At 39.2% G+C, this 12,333-nt stretch overlaps 2 protein-coding genes across 3 annotated transcripts in view; both read left to right on the forward strand.

The window, feature by feature from the left end:
• Positions 1 to 12,333, forward strand: part of LOC149180593 (sterol 3-beta-glucosyltransferase UGT80A2-like) — a 394,856-nt gene that overhangs the window by 15,331 nt on the left and 367,192 nt on the right. The window lies entirely within an intron of this gene.
• LOC149180594 (uncharacterized) lies at positions 918 to 5,525 on the forward strand. The gene is made up of 3 exons (XM_089413923.1): positions 918 to 1,132; positions 4,984 to 5,053; positions 5,163 to 5,525. Exons 1-3 carry the CDS (start codon positions 918 to 920, stop codon positions 5,355 to 5,357), a joined length of 480 nt encoding a protein of 159 aa, XP_089270049.1. The 3' UTR covers positions 5,358 to 5,525.

Here is a 12,333-nt window from a genome sequence, read left to right on the forward strand (position 1 = left end):
ATGCGATGTTAATGAGGAAACGGTCAAGCCTTTCCATAATATTGCCGGCTCCTAAACGCCTGTTGCTCCAAGTGTACCTTCGATTCTTGGGTTTTATATCTACCAGATCTTTCTCCTGCATGATATGCTCAAGCCGGTTTCTAAAAGGGTCTGAGCTGAAGTTTCCTCCTCTTTTCTCATTGGAATGCATGACCAAGTTTAGATCCCCTGCTAAGATGAGGTTGTTGTCATGGTCTTCTTCTAAGTTTGCCTCCAGGGTATTCCAGCTTACTTCTTTTTCTCTGTAGTGATTCGGTGAATAGACATTGTATATTTTAACCTCTGTTCCATTTTCCCTGCTTTCCAATTTTACACTTATCCAGTTCTGTTGGATTTTGGTGAAGTTGCAGCTCCACTTACTGTTGTCCCACATTGTTAGGATGCCTCCCGAGGCTCCTCTTGCTTCACTGGCGCAGCCACAGTATTGCCTTTGTTGATTAATGAGTCTGCTGATTTCTGACTGATCTAGCTTTGTCTCTTGGATAAGGATAATTTCGGGCTTTTCACTTTGGATCAGCTCCTTAAGGGCCGATTTTTTTGAGGGGTGCCCTAGTCCCCTGCTGTTCCAGGACAGCATTTTCATCATGATTTACCGGTGTTGTGGAGAGGTGCTCGCCTCTCTTTGCCTTTGTTGTTATTTTCCTTGTCCGAGATTCCAAGGATGTAGGATTCTATAGGCGTCTGTGATCCCATTGCTATATCTTTCTGTGCACTTTCTTCTCTTTGCTGTTTAGCCGACTTCCTACCTGGCCCATGCTTTTTTGGAATGTCGCTGGACGCTCCATGGTCCTTTGATGAGCTTCTAGTGATCCTTGTTGATATGGTATCGGGGGAGGGCTGGGAGGAATGAGGGGGTGAGGAATGGAGATGCTGATCAGATGAGGGAGGATCCTGCTCGGGCTCATCTTCAGAGAGGGTTGCGAAAGGGTTGGAAGAAGGAGGGATGGAGGGATCTGAGGGCCGAGGGGGGGAGGAGGGGAAATGAGGAGGGGGCTGCTGAGAGGACGAGGGGGGTTGTTGGTGGGATGAATGAGGATGAGAGGGATGTTGATGGGAAGGTCCCGGGGTTTCAGATTCTGCTTGCTTCAGGGATGTAGTCGTTTTTTTTCTTTTGACCGTTTCCCATTGCCCTTCTTGCTCTGTTGATTCTACATTTATAAGTTTGGGGCATCTATTAGCAAAATGTCCATATTCGTGACATACCTTGCATTTGAAGGGTATCTGTTCGTAGTCCAGCTGTTGAATATGGCACCAGTCGTCCACTTTCAGCTTGATTGCTTCCGGTAGTCCGCGCCCCAGATCAACTTCAACACATTCGCGCACAGGCTTGCATGTTGTCCTTGGGTTCACTGCGGTCTATATATTTTCCGACCGCGTTTCCTATTGCCTTGACCGAGTCGTCGCCCCAGCAGTGGAGAGGAAGATGGGGAAGCCTAACCCAGACAGGGACAACACTCGGAATGTCTAGTTCTGGATCGAAGTCCGGGGTCCATTTGTTGAGATAGAGGCCCCTGGAGTCCATGAAGTAAGGCCCGTTTCTGAAGATTAGGTCCTTGTCCTCCTTGGTTTCAAAATGAAAGGTGAAGAAACCTCTGCCACAGAACCTGATAGATATTTTCCCTTGAGTCTTGTCTGCCCAGTTTCGCTCAACCCACCTTTGCACAGTTTTGGGTGAGGGCCATAGTCCTGTAAATTGGCCGATTAATCCTTTCTCCGCTAGTGAGATGGCTGCCATGCGAGGAATGGTCGGAGGCAAATGAACTTCCTGTATCACATCTAGTTTCTTTACGAACTTGGTTGCTGTTGGCCTTGGTCTTTGCTGAGGCAGCGATTTAACCAGATTTGAAAATGCTTGTTGCAGATCCGGATCCCCACCAGGCGGATCCGGGGGATCCATGAGGCTGATCGAAAGAGCAGCAGCAAAAGCGATCTCAGGCCGAGGTCAGGCTCAGGCGCGCGCGCGCGCAGAGCAGCAGCAGCGTTTTTTTTAAAAACAAAAAAAACTTCTCCTTGATGCCCCGTTCTATAGAGAGAATTTGTTTCTTACACTTCAAGTAGACTTTCCGTTATTGCCTTATGACGAGGTATTTTAAATCTTTTTCTCTGCTCTATTCTCATTATCTACATCTACATTCCATTAAATTCATTTCCCCAACTCTGGTAGTTTTTAAATTGTCTTCGTGGAGTTATTAATCAAACCCTAAAACATTACTAGCTAATTTCCCAATAATTACTTTATATTTACTTCATATATGTTGACATGAACCTTCTAGAACCCATTATAGCAGAATTCTTCTCACTGTGCGAGTTACAAAATTGTCCTCCCTCTTAGTAAGTGGTAACAACTTCCAGTAGCGCTCAGTCTGGTCTACTGTAAAAGCTTGCATTCAACCCAACAAGTTATCGTTTATAACTGTTTATTTAAGGGTGCTATTCAAAAGTTTTTGCATGCAACACGTGAATATAATAATTGGCTTTTGCATTTTTTTTTTTCTTTTTTGGGGGTGGGTCCACCTTGGGTTAGGGTGAGGAGTGAAGGGATTAAAGACCCTTTCATCTCTCATTTGATCACTTTTATTTTATGAGAGTTTGGAGAAGAGAGGAGAAAGACAGGAGAGCTTGGAGGAGTGAAGGAGGAAGAGCTAGGAGAAGGAGGAGGAGCTTGGAGGAGTTCCATCTACAAGAGCTAAAGAGGTAAGTGCAAATCCCAAACTCCCTCATTTTTTTAACATTGTTTTTTGTATTTTTGTCCCCCCTCTCCTATTCTCTCCCATTCTTTCTACCTGATCATTTAGTTGCAGGTTGTCCACCACCTATATCCATATTCCAAGATGCTGTTCTTTTGGCTTCTACGTATCATTCCTCTTTTGGTTTTAATGGTGGCAAGGGACAGTAGGAATAGAAGGGAAGAAGAACAAGAGGATAGTGGTCCCCATATGAGTGACCCAATGTATGATGAGGAGGAAGGGTTTGAAGAGGAAGGGGATGAACCGAAGGGAACATTGAAACACTAGTTGTTTTAAAACCCTTGTGGAACTATGTGACCAAACTTGAAGGGGGAAAGGGTGGTGGAAGCTACAAATTTTTGTACCCTCATGGTTGTCATGGAGGAAAACCATTTAGTGGTTCATATACCTGTGTTAGGAGGCATCTTTGTGGGGTGATGGACATTGATGATAAAAAGGGTGCTGTGGGGATACAAATTGGCTCAAACATATCTGCTGAACAAAGAAGAAACTACATCTAAATTGAGGAGGTTGCACAACAAAAAAGCAAGAAACAAAAAACTCATTCTGAATCAAGTGCAACGTCTAGATTTGGTAGCTCATCTCCTCATGGTACTTCTGCAAGCTCTGGAGTTAAAAGAACAATAGGGGATTTCCTGAATGTTGTTGGGAGGGATGATGTGGATGGAAAGATAGTCCGATTTCTTTATGCTTGCGGTGTACCATTCAATGTGCTTCGCTCTCCCTTTTTGCATGAAATGGTAAAGACCATCATGAAGCCGCAAAAGGTACAAGTCCCCCAACTATGAGAAAGCTAGAACAATTTTATTAGAAAGAGAAAATGCAAAGGTTCAAAGAGCTTTGACATGTTTTACAAATGAGTGGGTAGATTGTGGGGTATCCATTGTATCAGATGGGTGGACAAATATTAGAAACCAACATTTGATAAATGTTCTTGGTGTTTCTGCTAGTGGTGCAATATTTATTACATGTCATGACTCCTCCTCCATCAGTGCATCTTCCCAAAACATTGCAGATCTCCTATTGCAATCAATTAGAGATGTTGGTCCGAATAATGTGGTTCAAGTGATCACAAATAATGCAGCAAATTGTAAGGCAATAGGAAAAGTTATTGAGCGTACTCATCCACACATCTTTTGGTCTGGGTGCCTGGTTCAGACATTGAACCTTTTGATGCATGATATTGTGAAGCATAAAGAATGTGGGTGGATTAATGAGCTTTATAGGAGAGGGAAGCAACTCATTAAATTCATCATAGGGCATACAAGGGTAAACTACTTCTATGGCACTTACTCCAAGTTGCAGTTGCTTAAACTTGCAAAAACAAGATTTGTCAGTTATTACCTCACCTTTAGGCGGCTAGTGAAGGTGAGACAAGCTTTAACTAATATGGTGTGCGCTGAATCATGGGAGGAAATTAACACTGATAGTGATGGTGTTAATGTAGCCAAAGACACTATTCTTGACATGTAATTTTGGTCACAATTTAAATATGTTTTGCAATTCACCAAACCAATTTATTACATGATCAAGTTTGGTGATTCAGATCGACCAATAATTGGGGAGGTGTATGAGCAAATGGATAGCATGTTGGAGTAGATTAAAGACATTGTTGAGCCTAAAGATATCACTGTGTACAATTATATTCGTGCAGAGGTGGAAAACCGATGGGAAATGCTAAATTTTCCATTGCATTCATTAGCATATGTTTTGACACCTAAATACTATCATCCATCATGGCTTTCAACACCAACACCTCGGGGGGCAGGAGAAAACCACACCAAGATCAAGAGGTTCACAAAAAATATATGATTGCATTGAGTAAATTAGTCCCTAATGAGGAGGAGGCTGCCATGGTACGGAGATAGTTGAGCAACTATACGCTTAGCACTGGTCCATTTGGGAGCATGCATGCAATTAGAGATCGAGAGACTTTTTCGTCTCTTGAGTGGCGCAACATGCATGGAGGTGCTACTCCACTTCTACATACTTTGGCATTGCGGGTGCTATCACAGGTAGTAAACGCTTCTTCTACAGAGAGGTGTTAGAGCTCTTATTCTTTCATCCACAGTGTTAAAAGGAACAGGTTGAGTTTAGATCGGGCAGAGAGCTTGGTTTATGTTCATTAGAACTTGTGATTGTTGTCCCATTACTGTGATGATGCAAAGACTAATAAAGACCTTAAGGTTTGGGACAGGAATCTAGAGGAGGCCAATTTGGAGGATGGAGTGTTGCGATTAGAGCAATTAGAGGATGCTCTTATCCAGGTATGTCCATTGTGGTATGAATTTTGCTTCTAAAGCATTTATCTAATTCTTGTTTTTAATTTTTTTGTTAACTAGTGGTTTTTTTGGTGAATTTTTTGAGTGATTCCAGGATGATGATGATCGAGTTGAGATGCCACCCCCATTTTGCCCCTTGGTTCTCAGGGTCCATGGTTCAACACCAACAACAGGGGGTTCGTCTTCATCAGTTTCAATGCCACAACTTCCACATGCACCATCTTCTTCATTGCCACCACGTGGAGGCCCACCGCCACATTCTCTTCGTGGTGGAAGGAGGAGAGATTAGTAGATATATTCACAATTTACTACTTTTGTCATAGATTAATCATTAGACTTGTAGGCTTGTTGTGAATTTGAACCTTTTTGTCTTGGCGGTGACCAAGTGACCTATTTTGTAAACATTATTATTTGAATTTTGGACATGAAAAATGTTGACAGTTGCTCACTTGCTAGATAAATCATAATATGCCCTATGTTTTATGTTTTATAATATGCTTAAAAATTTGATGTATGTTTGTAATTGCTAGAATATAAATGGTTGATGCTCGAATAATTAATCATTGATGTGCAATGGAATCATGGATGCCATACCTATCTTGATTTATGTAAAAATATGCATGTTTTCAAGTCTTCTACAACTAATTTGGTATTTGGGATGTTCGTTTTGAATATAAATGCAAAAAAAATTATATATATATATAGTAGACGCTTTCGAGACGCTTCGCTTCCTACATTTTTGGAAAATGACGCTTCCGCGTCCCCACTTCCAAAAAACGTCCTCGTTTCGTCCCCACATCGTGCAACATTGGTTTTGACCAAGGATCATAGCCATTCACAAGGTGGGGTTGACTTGACTTTTGGGACCTACATGAAGGCCATGAATAATAATAATAATTTTTCATATTTAATATTTTCTTGGGTCGATTTTAGGAGGTCAATTTGGCATGCGGGAATACCACCCAGTGCTACAAAAATAAACACTAAGAAATGTTCATAAAGTGGACGCATCACCAAAAATAGGCATCAAACCAAGTCAAATGTCAAGTGTCCACATAAAATGCACCCTTTAAGAATGTTCATGCATGCAACCATTTCACATGTGTGAGTTCCAAGGCAACCAACTCCATGGATGAATGTGCTAGATGTCAAGTGAATGGAAGATATAGTCAATCCTTGAAATAACAAATGGACCATCTTTGCAAATCAAATTTAGGGAGATAAGGGTGAATTAGGGTTTTAACCAGTGTTGCGAAAATCGCGATATTATCGCGATAATATCGGAAAATCGTGATTTTTTGAGTTTGGCGATATTATTGCCCGATTTTTATGTTATTTTTTTTGCAAAAAATCGCGATAACTTGAAAAAATATTGATTTTTTTTCTTTTTCTTTTGATGAGGAGGAGGAGCAACAGGAGGAGGAGGTGACACAACCTACCCAGGTTACCCCTGTCACCAGAAGAGGACGTGGTCTACCTCCTGTAGCTCCTAGTTCTTCAGCTTCTAGAACACAACAGAGTCCACTGCCAACTCCACCGGCATCTACATGTAGAGGAAAGGGAAAGCTATTGCATTTTCTCGCAAGAGGGGCAGAGGAAATCAATTGTATTAGACTTTAGTTATTTGGTTCATTTCATCGTATATGACATTATGACTCATGATGTGAAATATATTATTATATTTTTTATTGATATTTTGAGGCTGAGTTGGGATTTAGGAGTCAGGACTTACTATTCAGGACATGATTCACTGTTATGTGTGATGTAGCAGTAGAAATGATATTACACATCTTATATATTAGTTCTTTTATCATATTTATGTGTCAATGTATTTATTTTATGTTGTAGATGCTTTAGATATTAAAAAAATGGAAAAAATGAATATTTTTGTATTTTACGATTTTTTCCCGATTTTTACGATTTTTGTTTGTTTGTTTGTTTGTTTTCCTGATTTTTTTCCTTGCCGATAATATCTTGATAACGATAACTGCAACATTGGTTTTAACCATACCAAAATTCCATGAAATAATGATATAAATATCTCCAAGAATAGTAAGAAATGTCTCCATTAGTGCGCCCTCCAAGAATATCCAAAAATATCAAGGGGAAACCTTTCAATTGTGCACCTTCCAGGAATAATATCCAAAAATAGAAGGGATACCAAGTACAAGAGCATGCTCCAAGTGTGAAAAAGAAGCATATGAAAAATAGGGTACCCAAAAAGTGAATCTTTGGACAAATTAGATTACGTTAACCTTTGAATAGTTAAAATCAACCTCTACATGTGCACAAAGGTTAATGCTCAAATATAATTATGGTCCTCCTAACAATTAGTCACCAACAGATTAAATTACCATGAAATGTGTGTCAATGAAGGATATATTTTAATTAAGTGTTGTATTGTGTAAATAAAAGATGTTCTCCCTAGGAAAGCCTCTTCTTGATAACAACAAAACAAAAATTTTCAACCTAAATTGTGTCGCTACCAAGGGATTATTAAATCAAAATCACCTTCTAACCTTAGGAAAAGGTTAGATCACCATTAAATCATGATGTACTACCTCCTTTCTCACTCAAACTTAGGAAATTACAGATTAATGAGGGTAATAACACCATGAAACACATTCCTCAGGTGATGTCTAGCAAATATGACATTATAAAGTTAAATCACTCGGGAAAATCCCAAAAAGGCAATATGAATCATCCCGCCATAGCAACATCATTAGAGAAAGGGCATAACAAAAAGTCTAACATATCCAACCATCAGGTGTGTTCCCCATCACACATCCAACATATAAAGACCATGTAGAACACCTCTAGTGCCATCAAATAATACCACATCATCATGCAAAAGTCACTAGGAAACTTCAATAATCATGAAACATATATCTCCTAACCATCATCATCTAACCCTTTACGGGGCTAGGACCATCATCCACATCCATGATAAGAATATATACCAAACCACCATGATGAGATACTATGCTCCACATCCATCAAAAATGCAACCAAGGGGTGATCAACAAGGCAAACACATGTGAAAACACTACAAAGTAGTAAGCACAATCACCATCTAACCGAGGAGAAGTGAGACTTACCCAACCAAAGATCTCCATCAAGTGATAAAATGCAACGAAGAAAGGGGCTCCAGGAAGATGTATCTCCAAAGTCGGTCCAATGCTCAATATTACAAGTCTCCATCAATGTGATAAAATTAAAAAGATGGATTCTCATACAATATAAGTTGTAACATTTTTCGTGGATCAGTTTGCTTTCGTTCATGAGTCCGTCCTACGTGCAGTCATGGTTGCATCTCTTTGTGAAAATCCCTCAACCTTGACCTCCTCGACACTTCCCTCCGTGTTCCCTTCTCCTCCCATATGGGCTTGTATCCTCACTTGGGTCAATATCATTAATCGTGCTAACGTACATATGGAATTTATTCACAAACATAATGCTTACAACTTTCCTTTGGATCTAGCCATTGTTGAAGTTATTTCAGTAGGTGGATAATACTTCGATGGATTGTTATCGTGCATTACTTAATTGAATAGTACCAAGCCTTTCAATAAAATCAAAGGTTTGGTATACTTCAAATAACTCTAAAGAAGGTGTAATGTTCTTTTTTTTTTTCTGGTTTCCCTTATGGCGTGGTTAGGATGGACTTCCACGGTTGGACGCAGGTAGGAAACAGGAGTAGGTTTACTCCATCAGCGGGTCCAGGAGCTTTTGGAGGGGCTTTATGGGGTTTTGAGGAGTTTCTTTGGGATTTGATGACATTCGCTTGGCATATTCCATCCTCCACACAATTTGCCTTTTGTTCTGTTGCATTTCGACAACTTAAAAAAATAGCATTATTATGGGGCCTAACTTAATGAATTATGCTCGAGGTGGCATTGCGGGAAGATTAATTGATGGAACACCCCAGTGTAATAGCTTGTTGGAACTAGAACGAGAAAATCTACAAGATGGGATGCTGAGAAGTGACTTTTGGTAGTCGGAGAGAGTATGATGGCCAATTTACCATTTTCCTACATTAAAAAGATATTTTAATTGAGGGAAATGTGCTTAGTAATTAAAATAATAATAAAATAGGAGCTTCTAGAGGGGTCCATCAGATTTATAAAAAGAGGAGGAGGTCATTAGAGGACATCTTGGATTGATATTTCTTCTTGTATGTGAGGTTGATAATCCAGTTCTCTACTTCAGCAGTAGCCCCGGGACGGAAACCCTTAGGTGTGCCAATAGGTGTTGGACGAAAACCGAACCCTCTTGAGGAGATTTCACTCAAAAATCTCACAGTGCTTCATTGGAGTTTTGGAGGGAGCCGTTTTGCCATAGCCGATTGCAACAATCTTCTCATTGAGCCATCTACATCATTGCCAGCGACATTCATCAGTTGGGTCAGAGATCTTTTTATGGGATTTGCTCCGCTTGCTTGGCAAGCTCAGGTTCCACTATTCCTTCATGTTGATGTAAAGATCCATCTTTACTCTGGATCTACCAAGCGCCGAGAGGGATCAAATCTTTTTTCACTCTATGCTAGTTTGCATATCAGGATATTTGATCCCTCTCGGTGCTTAGTAGATCCAGAGTAAAGATGGATCTATGCTGGTTTAATTCCCCCTTTAAATAGGCTACATTCCACATGAATACCATGGGTCAATACCATTGGTTCTCAATACCATGGGTCAATACCATGTGCCATCTTTATTTTTATTAATATTAATATTAGGGTTAATAATGTTTTTTTGCATGGTATTTGTTATCACTCTAATATTTCTTTCGAAGTTAATGAAGAAGAAAAGTCAAAGGTAACCACAAACTACTTTTGGAGATCAGGACCTAGCCTTCTTGATGCTCAGAGAGGGCTCTCTCTTTATAATTTAACTTTGTTTTAGTTAAGATGATTTTAGGCTAGTTATTGTTTGCACTTGGGTTTTGGTTTGAAATTTTGGGTGGTGGGATCACTTTACTTAGATGAACAGAGGTTTGATTTAACCATTGGGCTATGGGGTCGAATGTCAGACAAACAAGACTGGATTCAGTTCTAAAAAAAAGTGTCTACAGGGCAAGATAGATGAGTTACTGCAGATCTCAAAGGCTAAATGGTGAAATGGTTTCAAATCGGATCCAGGGAGCAATTAAGGGTTCCCTAGGCCAGACTCTGGAAGGAATGAAAGAAGTCAACCGGGATGGGAGAGCAATTAAGGGTTCTCAAATCTGGGTATCAGAGGAAAACATGTAAATGACTAACTGTGCAAAACAGAGTGTACTTAAACAAATTCTGAGTGATATATCCAGTTAATTCATTCAAATTTAGAACACATTTAAGATTATGAAACACATAAGAAAGTAACAAAATCAAACAAAGAAGATACTTCATTGCAAATAGCTCATCTCATGAATCTTGTAGTGAAATGTTTTTATTACTTACTCTAGTCTGTTGACTTGAAAATGGTATAATCACCCTTAGGTTTTAAGATAAAAATAACTCTACAAATGTAAAATAATCCACCATAATACTTCGAATTATGAAGTATTTATACAAAAGGAATTACAAAATATCTCAAACTGCATTGAGAACTAATCTAGGAAAAAGAAATATCTTCATGCAAGAAGATAGAGACAACTATTGAATTGCTGCTTGCTGTCCCTGTTATTTAGGCTCTGCTGGCTTTGCTCTTTGATCTTTTTCCCTTTATGCTGGTTGGCTGTTGGTCTTCACGCTGGATGTTCTGTTTTACTTTAGCCTTTCATCTGATACTCTTTCACTTACCCTAACATTTTTTCTTCACTTTGTTGGGTGCATTTAAGCTAGCAGACCTTTTCTTTCATTTTTCTTTTGAAAAGTAAACTATCTACTTCTAACCTTATATCTTCCAAGGGCTCAGATTAAACTGATGAGCTCCTTTTATTTCTCTACCTATCTACTGATCTGTTAAGATTAAACTGTTGGGCTAGATCTTTATTCTCTATCTATAAACATAAAATTCAAAGCATGAAGTAGTCAAGATTAAACAGTGTGACTATCATGGGTTGTGGCATGTATGACAAGCTGCACACAACTATTATTTTAGATAGTAAAGTAAAGAGTAGTGGCACTTGGACTTGCATACTTTCATGATCTGTTTTTGTTTGGGGTTCATATTTCTTCAGTTTTTTGATTTTTTCTTATTTTTTTTGTCCTTTGATGTTTCTTTTAGGACATACCCTCTTCACATTTTTTAATTTTAATATGGAAAACATTTGCAGAAAGCAAAGGTATGTACAATATTACAAGACTTAACCATAGTCAATTCAAAATTATGAATCCTATTATTATAGGACTCTAACAGTGGCTCCACATGGGGATGGCATTTCTTGGTGAAATGTCAAGAACTCTAAAGATCAGTAGCCTTTGAATTGTGACTGTAGTTACCTTGTGAACTGTCCTTCTGTGATTCTGCTTTATTGATAGTTATGATGATGAATCCTTCAAAGCTCAGGGCCTTCTCTTCGGGCTTCAACTTCAAAGGATTACCATCCAATCCAATCTACACTCTGCAATGTTATGTACAATGATGCAAAGTAAAGTGAACTATTGTGAGTCAGTGGAAAAATAATGCTTCAGCATTCTACCATTAACAGGTCCTCCTGGTAGATCTGATCCATCTATCTCTCTCAAGAAAAAGGCATTGTTTCCCCTGTAGCCATAAATGACATAAGGCCCTTGCCACAAAAAATCAAATTTTCCATGCTTGCCTTTGTCTTCTCTCCTTGAATCCCACTTAAGAACTTTATCTCCTATGTAAAAATCACCTGCTTTAGTCTTTTTATCAAAAACCTTCTTGATCTTGTCTTGGATTAGCTGTGATTTTACATATACTTCTTCTCTGGTCTGCTGCAGGTGTATGGTCTGATTTATCCTTCTCTGGATATCATTTGGTTCCACCTGTAATTCCTGGATGATCTTCATCACTGGCACTCCCAAAGATGATGGAAAAACTGCATCCATCCCATATACTAATTGGTAGGGAGATGTGCCAATGGACTTCTTGGTAGTTAGTCTATCTGCCCACAAGGCATTGACTAACTTCTTGTTCCATGTCTTTTTGTTATCTTCCAACAATTTCTTAATGATATTGACCAGGCTTTTATTAGATGATTCTGCAAGTCCATTACCTTGAGGGCCGACATTAGATTAAAAATGTTAAATGTTAAACATTACATGTTAAATGTTTACATTTACGTCTACATTTTTATGTGAGATCTAACCCATACTC

This window comes from Pinus tabuliformis, chromosome 3_2, assembly GCF_031772625.1.
Source record: "Pinus tabuliformis cultivar Carrire ecotype Pingquan chromosome 3_2, CPIR1, whole genome shotgun sequence".
Classification (NCBI taxonomy): domain Eukaryota; kingdom Viridiplantae; phylum Streptophyta; class Pinopsida; order Pinales; family Pinaceae; genus Pinus; species Pinus tabuliformis.